This window comes from Elephantulus edwardii, unplaced genomic scaffold, assembly GCF_000299155.1.
Source record: "Elephantulus edwardii isolate Elephantulus edwardi_28Jun2011 unplaced genomic scaffold, EleEdw1.0 scaffold00090, whole genome shotgun sequence".
NCBI classification, from domain to species: domain Eukaryota; kingdom Metazoa; phylum Chordata; class Mammalia; order Macroscelidea; family Macroscelididae; genus Elephantulus; species Elephantulus edwardii.
The window spans coordinates 7365294-7384039 of NW_006399840.1; the positions used below are offsets into that span (position 1 = coordinate 7365294).

At 39.1% G+C, this 18746-nt stretch overlaps 1 protein-coding gene across 1 annotated transcript in view; it reads right to left on the reverse strand.

Annotated features, from left to right (window-relative positions):
• Nucleotides 1-18746, reverse strand: part of USH2A (Usher syndrome 2A (autosomal recessive, mild)) — a 1454174-nt gene that overhangs the window by 726284 nt on the left and 709144 nt on the right. Inside the window, exon 30 of the mRNA XM_006890571.1 lies at nt 3748-3861. Coding sequence (XP_006890633.1) covers nt 3748-3861 — 114 coding nt within the window. The remainder of the gene's footprint in view (nt 1-3747; nt 3862-18746) is intronic.

The window sequence follows — 18746 nt, forward strand, 5'->3', positions numbered from 1 at the left end:
AGATTGAAAAAATTATGGAACATATGCACAATACAACATATTGGGTAGGGATTTGTGTTGATATCCAAAAAAGTAGGCATTTGAAATCCAATAGCTCTTCTGCGGGAGAAAGGTGGGCAATCTCCTCCTACGTAATTTATAGCCTCTCAAAACCCACTGGATGGTCAGCCAAGAGTTGGTTCTGACTTGATGGCAGCAAGCAACAACAGTCAACCAGGACAATGGTCTATATTGACTAGAGTCTTAAAATTTTGTGAGTGGCCACTTAACATAGAACTGTGTGTCTTTTTCCACATAAAGTAAAGAAAAATCTAAGATTAAAGAAAAGAGTTTCTCCAAAGAACTATTGGATCACTAAAACCACAGCCTTGGCCATGCTGAGAATAGAAGTACTAGCTGCTGCCTGGCTAATGCTACTTAGCTCTTCTGATCAGAATCACCATAGAAGGTACTGTTGTTGTTGTTGTTGTTGTTGTTATGTGCCGTCTAGTCGTTTGCGACTCATAGCGACCCTATGTACAATAGCCCTAAACCCTGCTCTATCCTGTGCCAATTGCATTGCCTCTGACACACCCATCCCGATTACCCCAGTCTGAATCAATCCACCTCATAGAGGGTCTTCCCCTCCTGCGCTGTCCCTCTACTCTACCAAGCATGATGTCCCTCTCTAAAGACCTGTTTCTCCTTACAACATGTCCAAAATATGTCAGACAAAGCCCCAGAATCCTCTCCTCCAGGAGTAGCCTGGTTTAACCCCCTCTAGGATGAATCTATTTGTTTTCTTGGCAGTCCATGGTACATTCAATTCTCTTCTCCAGCACCACAGCTCAATGGAGTCAATTCTCCTTCTGTCCTCCATAGTCATTGTCCAACTCTCTGATGCATAACAAGTGATTGCAAAAACCATGGCCTGTATCAGGCACACCTTAGTCTCCAGAGAGACACCATTGCTCTTACTAGGTAAAAACAAAAAACAAAAAACAAAAACAACAGAGCAAAATTCAAGATCAAAAAAAAGATCATATTTATTATCTGACAGAGGTAGGTGAAACATCCTTAACTGTGAAACTCTTGGAAGATATTCTTAAAATCCAGAAATTAAGCTTTCAGCCAAAGACTAGACAGACCTATAAAGATAACAATAACACAGCTAAAGAACGTGCTTCTCAGAGCAGTCTGCTACCTAAGACCAAAAGGACAGCCCTTTCCCCAAACCAAAGTTCAGAATGCAGGAGGGAAATGGAAAGGTAGATTAAGGAAGCAGACAATCCAGGGAGGAAGTGGGAAGAATCCCAATACGTTCAAGAGAATTTTAACCAATGTTGCAAATAAATGTGTATAAATGATCAAATGGAAAATGAAAAAAACAAAAACAACAAAACACAACTAACCCTCAACATTTCTGTCATATAATAAATTGGGAATTTGTGAGTGGCTGTCAAGTTTACTCAGATTTTTGATGACCCACATGTGCGGACCAGAATGTTCCACAGACTTTTCAGGGACAGATCTTTCAGAAGTAGATTACCAGGTCTGATTTCTGCAATGTTTCTAGTTGGACCCAAACCACCAACCTTTAGTTTAGTAGTTCAGTACTTTACTATGTGTATCAACCAGGCCATGGTCTTCACAATTACTTGTTATGGTTCAGAGAGCTGGGCAATGACTAAGGATGATAGAAGAAGTGATGCCTTTGAGTTGTAATGCTGGAGAAGAGTCCAGAACATACCATGAACTGCCAAGAGGACAAATAGGTCTGTCTCAAGTTTCTCTTTGGAGGCTAGGATTTTGAAGCTCCATCAAACATACTTTGGGTATATGGCCAGGAGAGAACAGTCCTTGGAGAAGGACATCATGCTTAGAAGGATGGCAGGACAGCACAGGAGAGGGAGACCCTGGATAAGACAATATGATACAGTGATGGGGACAATGGGGGTTGGTATGTTGGAATTAGTGAGACTGGTTCAAGACAGGGAAGAATTCAGAGCTGCTGTATGTAGGGTTGTTATGGGTTGCAGGCAACTCAACAACACATAACAATAACAACCACCAACCAACCAAAGAAGTCTACATGAGGAATAAATTCCTTAAAACACAACAACATATAAAACACCCTAGAAGACTGTGAACTACGTTAATAAAAATAAAGTTATAAAGGATGAGCGGAGGTAATTCTGAGGCCTACCTATGAGAGGCCACGGCAAAACCTGGACAAAGTAAGTAGCAGATGCTGGGAAAACAATGAAAGATGTGGGACAATTTGGGCAATTTTGAGAATGGTGAAAGTATTTGTATACATAGCTGTTGATTACGGACACTGGTGCTTGTGATTATTGAAGCATGACAGTGGGTTTTGTCAGTTACTTTGCTGCTATTGTTGCTTGATTACATTAAGTTGACTACAACTCATAGTAACTTTGCGAACAAGTAGTGTGCAAACACTATCTCAATCATGTTCAAGCCTATCGTTGCAATTACTTTGTCAATCCATCTGGTTGATAGTGCTGCCTTCTTTCTCTGACCACATATTTTTTTCAAGTGTGATGCCTTTGTCCAAGGACTGGCATCTCCTAACAACATGTCCAAGTAGGTGATGAAGTTTCACCATCCTTGCAGGAAGGGAGAGTACTGAGAATACACGGCTGACATAGTTCAGTGGTGAGGGAAGTTTACTCTCCTCAGTTTCAAAGCACAGAGAAGAATGGCTTTCAGGGAGGATTGTAGGAGTCCCTTTATCCTCTCAATTATCTCCTTTAGCCTATGCCTGCTTTCCTTCCTATGCATTTTCTGTGCATGTGATGTTGGCTTAAGAATGTAAGACAGTTAAGAAGATGAGGGGAAGAGAGAAGCAAATGTCTAGATGGGGCGGTGGGGGAGAAACAGGCTGATTGTCCTTAAGATCATGCTTTTAAATATCCTCCATAACTTTAAAACTGTTGTTGTTGTTTGTGCTATCGAGTCGCTTGCGACTCATAGCGACTTTAAAATGAGATAGCGTAAAACCTGTGTACTTCCTCTCCTCCAAAAGATGGAACATTAGGTAACAATGCTTCAAATGTCTTGAGCATGGTTATTTCTTGAAGGGATGTGTGCTGACGCTTGTGCAAAGCTTTTGCTTTAGAGTTCTAAAATACATTTTCTTTCTCATTGCCTTCCTGATGCAGGCTTTCAGAAATATTATTTTATGCCAACAGTTTGTAAGTTCTAAAAACAACAAAAGTGAGACTTAAGTCGGAAAGAACCGAGCAGTGATTAATAAATGCTTTCATTGGCATTTGGGGGCTCCATCAGAGTGAAATAATTGTTGCCTGGGCTAGTGTTTAGCAGTTAAAAGATACCATGGAAATCAACCGTTTGATTCTCAATTTCATACTGTGCCATACAATCAATTCTTTTTAGTCAGACTGTCTCTAGATTTACTTCAGAGCCATAGTAAAATGAGGAAGCTTTCATTAATCTTTCAGATGCTTCATATTAATGACAAGGCTCTTGCATGAACAATGTAACAGCAATTAAAAAGCCCATTAATCTGCATTACAGCTATTAAAGATGCATGTCATTAAAGGGTATGGAGTTTGATTCATTTTCGCACCCCCCAAAAAATGGAGCAATTATGGCCTGGCAATGCACTTTGTCATCAAATTAGGTTGGGGTTTTCCAGCAAATGGCCTCGCAGCATTTAGCTCTTCTCCTATTTTATTATTCATGACTGAAATGTGGAAGTCAAGACCTTTGAAATTACTTTACCTTCTTGTGGAGTAGAGATGTTCAACGCATGTGAGCTCTCCGTGCAGCCAGCCAAAGTGCAGGCAGTTAGGGTCACTGCATAGTTTTTGAAGGGTAGCAAGCCTGTCAATATGCCTATAATAAGAGAAAAAGAAAGAGGTGTACATGTTTACCTTAAGTGGCTATAGAAAACATTGTGAGTGTGTGTGTGTGTGGTGTGTGTATGAGAGAGAGACAAATAGACAAGAAGACAGAGAGACAGAGACCAAGAGACAAAAAAATAAAGCCATGTGTCTCTCTAATTCCTTTCCTGCATGTGTGCTGCATGAAAGATCGTTTCACTAGTCAGAAAAGGAAGACTTACATATTTTCAAGACAGCTTTAAAAAAGCATTTTTCTCAAACTCATGACTCAGAACTGCAACACCTCACAATATCTCCCTCCTCCAAAAGGAGGGGTCTGCAGACATATAGCTTGTTCAACACAGCACAACATCTCTCTCTCTCTCTTAGATAAGATGCATCTTAGCCCATTTCAGTATTCCAGAACTTCTGCCGAAACATAGCTATTTCATTTTCTCTAACCTAGCATTTTCACAGCCTGATTTGACGAGGGAGTCCTTTTTATGTGTCATCTATTAACTCATGTTAGGAAATGCTACTTCAGAGAAGGGCTTCATTATCTTAACTCTAGGACTCACAAAAACTATTTGTTTACGTTGTAGCTAACAAATATGCAAATACACCGAGTTGAACAATTAACAAATTAGATAATTAGGCTTTTGTACTTCTACTTGCAAAATTATTAGTTTACTAAATTAAGACACCTGTCTTAAATAGAAGCTTTGCACATGGAAGTGTAGAATTAACCTGGCTCAGTGGTGGATGCATGGGATTTGTTCAGCAATTAAATGTACCTGGAGAAATGAAAACACATTTTGTTTAGTGATTTTCATAATCAAAGTAAAGGATTTTCCCCCTAATCCTGTGAATTAAAGAAGTACCAAAATATAATTTGTACATTTACTTACAATGATTTTTTTCACAGTAGAAGTTTCCGTTATCTTTAATTTTTTTTTCATCTATCTTTCTTTCTAACCACATAGGTTTCCACCATTATAAGGGAATAGCCCAACTTATGGCATGTCTTTATTGAACAAACTTCTACAAAGTCTTTTTGTTTGAGTTTCCTCCCCCTCAAAATAAATAACTTTATTAAAAATACAACCTAAATCATAGGCCCTCTTAAGTAATTCTTTTTTATTTTAAGGGTTTTATTTATATTTTATATTGGTTTGCTTACAATGTTTGTATACATTGTGTTTCACATAATTCTTCAATTTGTATTTCATATGATCACTCTCATGCATTATATGTTTTAAAATTAATCAGCACTGGAACTTGCCCATCATTACTCTGTCACATTCAGCCTTGTTTAAGGTCAATATTGGTGACTGCTTGTATCATTTACACACAAATTTAACACACGTGGTCCTCTCTCTAAAAGAATGTTAAGGATTTGAAGGATCAGGAAATAAGTGAAGGTCATAAACCATTGTTGGCTCTGGCACCTATTACATCCTCTCCCTCCTTCACACTGCCTCTAAGTCTCCATTCCACCAATCTCCTAGCTTGTGCCACTTGCCTGTGCTACTAAACCCTCTCTGCTAGGCAATGCTTCCACATGAAAATATCCAGCCCCTTGGCACCACAGTCTCAGTTCACAGCCAAAAAGGAGAATATGCCAATGAACTAATTTGCATACATGTGTGACCTTCTTATGTCAAATTCAGAGAGCTCCAATTTCAGAACCCACAGTCTTCTGCTTTCTCTCATTCTTGCCACTATGTGGCTGTATGGACTTGTGTACATTGTTCTGGCTTTTATGCCCTAATCTCTACACATGAAAACAAATAATAACAGTGCCTAGCTTAAAGGAATAGAGTGATAAACATCACAATAAACAGATAAAAATTAGTTTCGGCAATTTCATCCTACTTGATTTGGTGGTGCTTACATCTATACAGGTGAAAAATCAATTGACACATTGCAATGGGTAAATAAATCTATCAGACTAAAGTTATGAAAAGCAAAATTGTCAGTTTTATAACTAGCATACACCTGGCTTAATCCATGATCATTCCAGTTGTCTCAGGCAAGAGAAACCTGGATAATTGAAAAGGAAGCCTAGAGAACTGACACATTTGAATTGTGCTCTTTCCCAATGAATACAAAATACACTGTGGACTGTCAGAAGAATAAACACATTAGTCTTAGAATAAACACAGCCAGAATGATCTTGAGAAGCAAGTAGAGGAAGACTGTAGGTTGTTTGTTCTTTCCTGGTAGTGTGCTCTGAGCAATCTATGGAAAAGGAAGTCCCTCAGTGAAAATACGTGATACGATAATTGTGAACACAGAGAAACACCTGAAGTTGTACATAGCTTATGCTCTGAAATCTTAAAGCACACAAAATATCAAGAAGATATTGTCACTAAGAAATAATACTGAGGGAAATGGGAAGGATCTGGTATAAAAATCAGTGTATTTGTATTTTGTAAACAAATTATTTTTAAAAAGAAGCAATATAAAGAAATTTTTCATTATTTTCCAATTTTAGGCTAGTCATATAAAATACTTTATCTAAGGATATAATTTCTTTGCAAGTCATAACTGAATGTCAAGCTGGAGTAGGAACTGTTCCATTAACTCCTCAGAAAACGTATTAGCACCTTTTAGAAGATTCATTCAAATATCAAGTATATTTGTTTGAGCCTCAGGATTTATTTAAACTTTCTTGTTTTCACTAAAGGAGTTATTTTTGGCAGTCTGTGTGTGATGAAACCATTTGCTGTTTTTTTTTTTTTTTACTCTTTAAACCTCAAGAACCTTAAAAAGCAGGTAAGGTTCCTTTCAGTGAATTTGCTTTCTTTAGCTGTGTGTGGTGGGGGAGAGGGAGAAGTTTATCAAATTGCATTTCATAGAAAGAATCTGAGATTCCTAAAAAAGATGCTGGAGAGAAACTAGATCAACTTTTAGGCCATTTATCAAAGTGCTCACAGTTCCCATTTCAAGGCAGGTGAAGCAATAATAAATACTGAGAAATGAGAACTGGAAAATAGAGAGTGAGAAAAAAGAAAGAAAGGCTAGCTTTTGGGTTTGCCAGCTCTGAATCCCAGGTGGAAAGTTTTGAGTCATTTGTAAACCACATTTTAAATCAACAGCAAGAAATGCTGTTCTTTTTGAGAATCAGTTGGTTTTCATTCTTATTTCCCTGAGCGATCTTGCTTAAAATGCTGCTTCTCAGGGACAGTTTTTCTCAAAACATCTAAATATCTTTCCCTTTTTAATAATCAGTCATAATATTATCTATTTCAGTAAGAACAGGGCAATGATTCGGTGCTCTAGCTCCTTTGGCCAGGCAATAATAAACTGCCTGGATAGGGGCAAGAAATTGTCAACCAAACAGACTTCACTCAATTGGGAAAATGTCATAATCCTATTAACATGAATATTTATAATGATTAGTGACTGAGTGAGTGGACAAATAGTTTTGCTTTAAGGGTCAGAATCAGACAGTATATTCCTCATGAAAGGAAAAACAGAATGACTGTGATGATTTGTCATCAGCAAAAAGCATTTATCATGGTTTATTCTCCTGGGAAGGATGTTATGGAAAATATCTGGTCTTTAATAACACTTTTAACCTAAGAAAATACGAGCACCAGAAGGCACTTAATGCTAACAGAAATACAAAGTCAAACACTAAACAGAATGACTTGCCAAGAAGACAGACAAGGTGTAGACTCCAGAATCACTAGTATAATTGTTGTTATTATTTAATACACTGAAGTTATAACTGATCCCTAGCTGGCCCTCTAGAGGGTTTTCAGAGGGAATAAATTGCATGGGAGTAGATTGCCCACCTTTTCTCCTGTGGAGCAGCTGGTGGATTTGAAATGTGTATCTTAGGGTTGGCAGCACAATAGGTAGTCTATATTTAATTGAGAGCTTTGGTGGCCTAGTGGGTAAGGAGTTACATTGCCAACCCAAAGAGAGTGGTTCAAATCTATGAGCTGCTCTGATAGAGAAAGATGGGTTATCTCCAACGCCATTTACAGCCTCTGAAAACCCAATGAAAAGGCTCCCTATGTGTTGGTCACTACATGACAGCACATGCAGTAAGGGGCCTGGTGGCATAATACTTAAGTGTTAACTAAAAAGTCGGTGATTCAATTCTACCAGTGTAATATGAGCGCTCTCCTCCTGTAACGATTTACAGCCTTGGAAACGGGACAATGGCCATTAGTATTTAGACTCGACTAAACAACAATGAGTTTAGTGGCATTATGGATAAACAATTAGTCTGCTAACCAAAATATCAGCAGTGTCAAACTGCCAGCCCTGAGGTAGTCTTCTTCCATAAAGATTTTTCTTTTTAGCCTTGGAAACTCTATGGGCAGTTGAACTCTGTCTACAAGGTCACTATGAGTTAGAATTGAAGTGTTGTTGAGAGGAGGTTTTCTTAAAGGGGTGTCATAATGATTAAGTACTTATCTGTTAAAGCAGAAGGTTGGTGAGACCTGTCAGAAACTCCTAGGAGAAAAGATTCGTTGATCTTCTCTCTTAAAGAATAGGGTCTAGACTGTGGGGTATTTCTGCTCAGTCATATAGGATCACAATGAATTATAACTGACTTGGCTGCAAATGAGGACAACAACATATGTAATTAAAGACAAGGAAAAAATTGTCATGGGAATGATATGTCAAGGGTAAGCTTAAAAGCATAGGAGGAAAACATACAGTACTATATATTTTAAAGGAATTATCGGCAGAAAATGTGATATGGATTATGTTTCCATTAAATCCAAACAATAGAAACATGAGATTTTTATTAGTTGGCATAGAGTTGACTCCAAGTCAAGGGGATGACGTGTGTAGAGTCGAACTGCTTGTTGGCTTTTCCTTTTTTTTTTGCTTATTTTTTTAAATTTAAATTTATTATTAATTTCAGTAAAAATTTACAGAGACTTAGGATTTCCATTCATTCATTGCTGTCCTTTTCTCTCCTTCCAAACCTTCCGCCTAGTACACTACCCTCTTGAAAAAATAAAAGAAAAATTCTCTCATTGTTTACAATCCATCCCCCTAGGTCCACTCCACCATGTAGCCTTCACTCTAGATTCCTGTCATGACAAAAATACCTAATCACATATTCCTTTTAAACAGTTTTATCCCTCATCTGTTTCAATGCAGTATCCATTATTGAACCTATCTTTCTCAGTCTCCCCCCAACCCCAAGATCAGTCATGTTTTACAGCATTGGCACCATGTGGTATTTGTCCTTTTGTGACTGAGATACTTCACTCAGCATAATGTCCTCCAGGGTCACCCATTTTGAATAATATTGCATGAATTCCTTGTTTTTCAATGCAGCGTAGTATTTCATTGTGTGAATATACCACAGCTTCGCTATCCATTTGTTTGTTGATGGGTACTTAGGTTGTTTCCAACTCCTTGCTATTGTGAACAAAGCCACAATAAACATGTGTGTGCATCTATCTGCTTGGATGTCTGTTATGGTCTCTTTGGGGTATATGCTCTTTGGTTTTTCAAGGCTGTGACAGAAGCAGATCCCCAAGCTTGTCTTCAAAGGGACTTCTGGGTTGATTTAATTGCTAACCTTTTGGCTAGTAGTTGGGTGCTTACCCATATCCACCTCTCCCATTTAAGACACTTGTGCTGTTTATCATAAAGTATACCTGAGAGTAGAAGTTTAAAAGGTCAGCATGGGTATGTATCACCTTCACTAGGAAACTTAATGGGATACATTTTTTTCTCCTTTGAATTATTTGAGAGCATCCCTATTACAGTGATCTCTCTTTCAAGGTTCAGATGGGTTGTTCATAATGTCATTATGAGTCATAGTCAACTTGACGGTACCAACAACAAAAATGATGACATGAAGACCAGATTGCTTCTCTTTCCACCCCAAAACTCTATGAAATCTGAAAATGGTCAACAATCAGGTCAGGAAGCATGCCAGTGCCTTCTGATAATGGAACAGGGTAAGCTGAGAAAAACATTCAATAAGCATAAAGTAAGCATTATTGATGTCTTAAAAGTGTTAGTGTCCCATGAAACACAAGAGGGTTGGTATCTGTATTAAAATCATTGGCATCAGCAGGACCAGAACTCTCACTGCTAAGCGATAATGCATTTTGCATTAATGCTTAACATTGAGAAATTCTGACATGCCACACCAAGGGAGTTGGAAGTAAAGTAAGTCCCCTTTACCCTGAGAGCCTCCGTGGGTGCGGAAAGCCCAGATAGAAAGAGCACGGTCAATGATTGATTTACAGGAAACTTTGCATGATAGAGCTAAATTCAGGGGCTCCAGTCACTGTGCCTCCCTTGCAGAGGTCAGAGTGCTTACACTACAAAATTTTGCAATTTTAAATCCCACTCAGTAGTTCGGAGAATTCCTTTTTTATTTGCCCTATTTTCCAGCAACTAAAACTATGGTTTACAAAAAACTGGACTCTTAATGGCTGAGTTTTCATGGGGACTTTTCATCCTCACTCAGTACCTCTCATAACAGAATTCCACTTCCACCCCCACAGTCCAAAGAGTGAGCAGATGAGCAGACATTGTTTCTTTTGACCGGTATCTATTATTTTCAATCCCTTCTTTCCTTTGCTCTAACTTCAAGTTTCAAAGGAACTGAAGAGGAATATTGATAATTGGAGACAGCCAGACCACCTAAGAGAAACTCGTCTAGCAGTTGACACCAGCTGTGCAAGCTTTTGTGCCTCTAATAGGGCTCAATATGCTGGGAAGCTGTGAAACAACAGAGAATAAGCCTGCTTTGACGTGGAAATTTTATGATTAACTCCTCTGACTAAACGCAGACAAGTATAAATGCTCTGCGTGGGAACTGAGCTTGAGACCCAAAGTAAAATGGTATCCTTTTTAAACCTAACGATTTTTGGAGAATGATGGAAAAAAGATACTGTTCATATTTACATACTTCAGCGGACTCCTCCTTCCCCCCACCCCCAGCTGCCAACCTAGGTTTGGCCAGCATCCACTGTAATCTGTTCTCCTTCATTATGTTAATCTGTGGGCGGAAAGATTTCTGTCATCTTCGAATCGCTTGTACAGCAGTGGTAAACACCTTGGCCTGTCTGTAATTGGACAGGTGTCTGCATTGATGTCACCCAGCTTTTAATTCAATTAAAGAACTGGCTGCTCTGTTCTCATTACGCGCTCATTTCCGGTGCACTTTTCCTCTGGTGGAGAGGCCAAAGTCAGCAGTCTCAGTGCTGAGATCGCTCTTGCTATTTTAAATGGACTTCAAATATCCCACCGCATTTCCATGTGAGCAAAGGCACTTGGAATAATATTTGTTCATTTGCTTTCTCTGCCTTTAAATGCTGTGTTATCTGGATGGTGTCTTCTATCCACTGGCCAGTAATTAGGGGCAGTCACAGCGAAGGGAAAAGCTGCATCTAGCTTCCTCTCCCCTGGGCTTTCATCCATCTCAAGAGAACTCATCAGAACACAATGCTCTTATTTATTTGCTGGCATTTCACATTTGGATCAAGAAAGTGAAGGTGGGCAAGAGCAGGGCATTCATTAAGAGGACCATCTGGTGAGGGAGACCGCACAGGCTGCAAAGCTACCACTACCTGGAGACAGAATGAGGACCCCACGTTTGCAAGAAAACCAGGCAGGACAAGGAGAACAGAGCGGAGGAAAAGAGGCTTTTCAGGCTCAGAATTCAGCTGCAGCACTGATGAACTCTAATTTTTAAGGACACATCTCAGAATAAATTGTGAGCTTCAAACCAACCCATTGGATAGATTAAAGAGAGTAAATCAATCCAACATGCCATGTGTTCCGCCCACTTAGAGGAAAACTCAGAAAGTAAATTAAAGTTCTAACACAGACATTTTGACACAGTGACCCCATGAAACTGAATAATGACATTTGTTAAATATGGATGAAAATGTAACAGTCTAACGGAGATCTGGAAACACACCCATATTCCCCCTATTTTTCTTGGTAGTTTGTTGGGGGAAGATACCTTGTAGCAGCTGTGGTGATTTTTGGAATACTATTTTTGATACAGGTCATGGTATTTGCAATCGCTTGTTATGCATCAGAGAGTTGGACAATGACTAGGGAGGACAGAAGGAGAGTGGATGCTTTTGAGCTGTGGTGCTGGAGAAGGGTACTGAATGTACCCTGGACTGCCAGGAAAACAAACAGATCCATCTTGGAGAGGATTAAACCAAGCTGCTCCTTGGAGGCAAGGATTCTGGGGCTTCGTCTGACATACTTTGGACATGTTGCCAGGAGGGACGGGTCCTTGGAGAGGGACATCATGCTTGGGAGGGTGGAGGGACAGCGCAGGAGGGGAAGACCCTCTATGAGATGGATTGATTCGGTGACTGGGGTAATCGGGATGGGTGTGTGAGAGGCGGTGCGGTTGGCGCAGGATAGAGCAGGGTTTAGAGCTGTTGTGCATAGGGTCGCTATGAGTCGGAAACGACTCGATGGCACATAACAACAACAAACAATTTTTGAGGTGATCTAGACGTGTAAAATAAAAGCAAATTTTCATTTTAACCAAAAGGTGGAATAGTAGGTAGATACACCTATTTCAAAACTAGCATTACTCTAGTAATTGTACTAAAGTTTTTGAATGAATTTTATCCCTTTCATCTCCTTCAAATGGATTTTTGTACTATAAATTTATATATATATGTGTGTGCATATAAATGTGTATGTGTGTGAATACAATGTTGTTGATATGTGCCATTGAGTAGCTAACAGACTCACAGCTGATCCTCCAATAGAATTTCAGGGTTTATAAATTACATGAATTTTAAAAAAAGTTAAAAAAAATAAAATAAAATTTCACATGAGGAGATTGCCCATCCCATATTTCAACCATGGAGCAGCTGGTGGATTCAAACTTCCTACCTCTGGATCTCTCCAGAGTGTTAAAGAGCACCAATGTCAGTCTAGAGACAAAGGTGTGCCTAATCCAGGCCATGGTCATCTCAATTACTTGTTAAGCTTCAGAGAGTTGGCTAAGGATGACAGAAGAAGAATCAATGCCTTCGAGTTGTGGTGCTGGAGAAGAGTCTTAAACATACATGGACTGCCAACAAAACAAATAGGTTTGTCTTAGAGATGGTGAAACCAAGTCTCTCCTTGAAGGCTAAGATTTTGAAGCTCTGACTCACTACTTTGGGCACATAGCCAAGACAGACCACTCCTCAGAGAAGGAGGACTCAAAAGGGTGGAGGGGACAGTACAGGAGAGGAAGACTTCAATGAGATGGATTGATACAGTAACTGGGATAATGGAGGTAGATGTGTCAGAGTCAGTGAGACTGGCTCAGGACAGGGTAGGCTTCAGAGCTGCTGTCCATAGGGTCACTATGAGTTCAGGTAACTTGACGGCACATAACAACAGCAACAACAACAACAACATAACATTAACTGCAGCACTAGGGCAGAACAATCCACCATTTTAGACCAAAAGATTGTATTGCCTAACAACAAGTGTCAGAGAGTAAGGAGGAAAAAGAATGAAGGAGGAACAGCAATAGAAACATGGCTAGAAAAATGGGATGAGGAACGTTATATTGTACGGATTACAACTGATATGAAGCAAAGTATGTATGAACTGCACTGCTCAAGAAATGTACTCTGTAAACCTTTACTCAATAACAAGAAACATTTAAATGTTCTCTGGAATGTGGTAAAAGTTCAAAATTTGTTACTGAAATATAATTTGGACAATCAGAAAGTGGGCTTCTTTCTCTAAAAAGCGCAGTTTTCTCAAACTCAAACCCATGGACACGGAGTCACTTCTGACTTAATTGCTATCTTCCATTTGGATTCCAAGGCAGTAAATCTTAATAGGAGAAGGAAAGCTCAATGCTGTACCCTCAACCTCAGCAGCTGGTAGATTTGTTCTGCCGGAGAGAAGTGGTCTCATGGTTAGCTACACAACATGCTCTGGATTACGTGAACAAACCTCCTTAAAAACATGCATATTCCTATAATATTCCTTTTCAAACAAAACTGAATCATGAGAAAATTAGTGTCTAGTTGGGGTGTGTGTGTACATGTGTGTGTGTGTGTGTGTGTGTGTGTGTGTGAGTGTGTACTGTTGAGCATAACACTGTATTTCTACTTATTTAAATATGAACACAGAGACTGCAGACATATAGAATATATTTCTACATATGGCCACAGGGACTTAGTGGCTTACATGTTGGTCCACTAACTGAAAGGTTGGTCATTTGAATCCTTTAGTTGCTTCATGAAAGAATGATTTCAAGCTTCTTCCATAAATGTTTAAAGCCTTGGAAACTAGCTGATGGGTCACTATGGCATTGACTCAATGACATTGAGTGGAGAGAGGAAGAGAAAGGATAGATAGATGATAGATAGATAGATAGATAGATAGATAGATAGATAGATGATAGATAAGATAGGATAGACAGAGATGGATAGATAGGCACATAGATACATAAATGAACTTCTCATACAGCTAAAAAAGTTGGGATGATTATTACTTTTCTTTATAAAATCTGTGTGATAATTTGAAGTATTTAACTATGATGGAAAAGCTTTGTTGGTAATCATTCAAAAGGAAAATTAGATAGTGCCATCATTTTTAACCATAGTACAAGATGTTGCCAAAAGGAAATCCAGATTCTGCAACACAAACACTAACTGCACAGAAACAAAATTAATAACTTGTAGAAAAGTCTATTTGAAGATTTCATAATGCACAAGTCCTTCAGGGCACATTATGTATTCAGTAGAGTTAGACAAAGCTATTAACTCATCAACACTGCATTACCTAATGAAATTCTTCTACATTAGCTAAGCAGGAACGTTACATCATTTCTATTTTTACTATTTATGTCATAGACTATATTTTTATCCTGTAGATTTTTTTTCATAACAGTTCTTTCAAATACATACACTTAAAGAAATAGTTTGTAATAAACTACAAATATTGATTCTTAATTATGGAGTGTTATAAAAATTGATAAAGATTTCCTCAATATTTACCTTCAAATAATGCCAACCAACTGGATGTTTTTCATCCATAAACTCTTTTCATTTACTTTTGGTGTTTTGCTTGTTTCTCAAGAGACTATTAATTGCCCCACATTACCTTTTTTATTAAAAGAACAATTATTGATGAGCAAACAGTCCTTCTGACTAAGAGCATTTGCTAGCATTTTCTAGAATATAAGAAAGAAATTTTTCTAAAAAAATCTTTAAAAAATTGGCAGATCCTTTTTTAATCTTTCCTCTTTCTTATTGGGTGGAAAGAAGATTAATGGCTAAATCTCAAGCAGATATTTTGCACCACAAGACGAAGCCTTATTCCTAAAAGTGGCAATCCTATAGTAAAAATTGACATTTATATCCTTAGCACTGCGAAGTTCTACAGACTTCACTATGAACATCTCTTACCAGAGAGGAAAACTTCATCTTACTTAAACTATAATTATTTGGACTCTGTCACAGTTGTTATATTGTCATTTACTGTCAAGTCAAAATAGACCCATAGCTGACCTTCTAGAAGGTTCTCTGAGACAGTAAATTGCACTGGAGGAGATTGTCCAGTCTTCTTCTGCAGAGCAGCTGGTGGATTTAAACTGCTGGCCTTTGGTTGGCAGTGCAACTTCTTACCACACAGCCACCAGAACTCCCTTCATTCACAATACAATTAATTAAAAGCTGATAAAATGATCTCTACTACTCTTCCACGTAACATTATTTTTTTTCACGTAGTATGTATTTGAGATAATACTTGAGCTATATTTTGGAGATATGAAAACATATTGCAAAGGCAGGATGCCGTGCTAACCTGGAATATATTAGGCAACAGGTGGCATCACTAGAGCGAATGCCGTCTAGTGCAATAACTCAGGTCATGGTGTCACCTCTCATGACTCCTTTATTCTAGCACGTACAGAATCTCTAGTCATGTTTATTACCAATTTAATAATAGGAAAACGTGGTAAATATGTGAAAACATGCGCACTATAAAACTCTTAGGTAGAATATATACCGTTTCTTAAATTGTATAAATATTAACATCAATGCTGTTTTGTAAAATCTTTCTATAATGAATTTGAGAATTATTCATTATAATATTAGTAAATGAATAGAAATTAAATTTTCTTCTCTTCGCTTTGCTTTAACTGTTATTTCTTTCTCAAAAAAGATGGTGATAAGAGTTTGCAAATAAACTGCCACAATATTATAGCTATAAAAACATAGGTAAAATCTATGACTATAAAATACTGGAAGCAACAGTTTATTGGCATACAGAGCAAAATCATAAGATCCTAAGCATAGTTGCATTTGAGTAATAATGACAGATCTGACCAGAGCTCATTATAATGGTTATGTGCGGTGGAGTTGGAGCCAACTGATAGCTGACCTTCTGAAGATTTAGTCTTCAGAGGCTGTAACTTCCTTGGAAATAGGTTGCCCTTTTTTCCCCCTGTGGAACACCTGGTGGATTCAAACTGCCTGCTTTTGGGTTAACAACACAACTCCTTACCCTCTACGCCACAGAGCTCCTTATTTCTCATTAGAAGGGTCAAAAGGTAAGTATATCTTTGACCTTGTAGATGGAAAGAATCTGTGCTGCAATGCCAAAGGCAAATCTGGTTCAAATCTGCCAGCTGCTCTGAGGGAGAAGGATGGAAAAACCTCATTCCATGCTATTTGAGGCTCTGAAAACTCTCTGAAGGGTCAGCTGTAGGTCAGTTCTGGCTTGACAGTACACAACAACAAAGGCACTGATAGTTGTAAGCTGGCCTTACAGAAAATGTTATTGTTGTTAAAATTAACTACAGGAATACATTTTTTGTGGGGGGGGGGCGGAATGAAGGAAAAGGTAAATATACAGCATAAGGATTATCAACACACCACCATTAAAGAAAAAGAAGATACAGAAAGGCTGTTGTTGTTGTTGTTATGTGACGTTGAGTCGCTTGCGGCTCATAGCGACCCTATGTACAACAGCCCTAAACTCTGCTCTATCCTGTTCCAATCACACTGTCTCTGACATTCCCATCCCAATTACCCCAGTCACTGAATCGATCCACCTCATAGAGGGCCTTCCTCTCCTGCGCTGTCCCTCCACACTCCCAAGCATGATGTCCTTCTCCAAGGACCGGTCTCTCCTTAAAACATGCCCAAAATGTGTTAGACGAAGCCTCAGAATCCTTGCCTCCAGGGAGCCTCCCGATTTAACCCTTTCTAGGATGAATATGTTTGTTTTGGTAGCAGTTCATGGTACCCTCAATACTCTCCTCCAGCACCACAGCTCAAAGGCATCAATTCCACTTCTATCCTCCTTAGTCATTGTCCAACTCTGTGATGCATAATAAGTGACTGCAAAGACCATAGCCTGTATCAGACGCACCGTAGTCTCCAGAGAGACACTATTGCTCTTCAGTACTTTGGAGAGGTCCTTAACAGCAGACTTTCCCATCGTAATATGTCTTTTAATTTCCAGTCTACTGGTGCCAAAAGTGTTGATTATGGAGCCAAGCAAACTAAAGCTGGGAACAATCTCAATCTCTTCACCATCCATCCTGACACTGCCAATTGGTCCAGTGGTGAGAATCTTTGTCTTCTTGACATTGAGCCTCAATCCATACTGGAGGCTGCAGTCCTTGACCCTCTGCAGCAAGCACTTCAGATCCTCCTCAGTTTCAGCAAGCAGGGTTGTGTCATCTGCATAACACAGATTGTTGCTAGACTTTCCACCAATCTTGACCCCACATTTATCCTCATAGAGCCCAGCCTCCCGGATAATCTGTTCTGCATATGTGTTGAAAAGGTATGGAGACAGGACACATCCCTGGCGTACGCCCTTCCCAATTTTGAACCATGCAGTGTTTCCCTGGTCTGTTCTAACAACTGCCTCTTTGTCTAATTATAGGTTTCTCATAGCATGTTTAAGTGTTCTGGGATTCCCATTCTTCTCAGAGTACAGAGAGGTACACGAGAAAATAGTCAACAGCAGTTATATATGGTGACGGAAATTCTATTTTTACATTAAAATTAGTATATTCTGCAAACATATTCATGCATACAGGAGAGTAACAAGGGGAAATGGTTTGTAAGCTTTATAACCATAACCAATCCCCCTGAGGGGATGAGTTGTTGGTTTTGGAAAATTGGAACCATATTCTTGGGGAGCATCACAGTCAGTTGGTATAACATAGTCCACAAAGACAATACTCTACAGTGTATACTGGTGAGTCTTAAAAGCTTGTAAGCAGATTCAGCAGCAGATTTGAGAATCTGACCCCCAGCAAAGATGCAAAAACTGTAATGTGCATGCACCCTTCGGGGCCAGATTCTTTTGCCAGCCAGATCTGCAAGAGACCTGTCCCAGCCAGCAACAGGGATCCAGAGGTCCAGAGGCCTGAGATAAAGGTGGCCTGGGGATGCTACCCACAAAATCAGAGCCAAGAGCCTTTTTTCAAGTTTGTAGGAAGACTTGAGGGTAGCAGTGTAATTGGCAGGTCTAAAAGCTTTGTAACACTGGCCTATAAAGCTGTGAGGCTGCAGTTTGAGATGCCTCTGAGTGCACTTCAATGCTGTTTCTACTGAGTGATTGTATCTGCTAGCAACCTGAATTATAGGCTTTTGACCCTTATAGATTTGTGAAGGCCAATGCATTTAGTTAATTTTTGAACTTAGAAGAAAACTCACCCCTATGATTGATTCCACTTTCAGTCAAACAACAGGTAAGTACATAAGGTGAAAAAAAAACACGCAACAACAACCAACAACACACCAAGAAGGCCCTATTGCCTTAAAATAACTAACTATATAATTCAAAAGGGCAGCATTTCCCCAAGGATAAAGCCCTGAAGGGGGGAGAAATAGGACAGAAGAGTTCCCGGAAAAGAGTACTTATTAGAGGGGAGGTAGGACGGGTGTGATC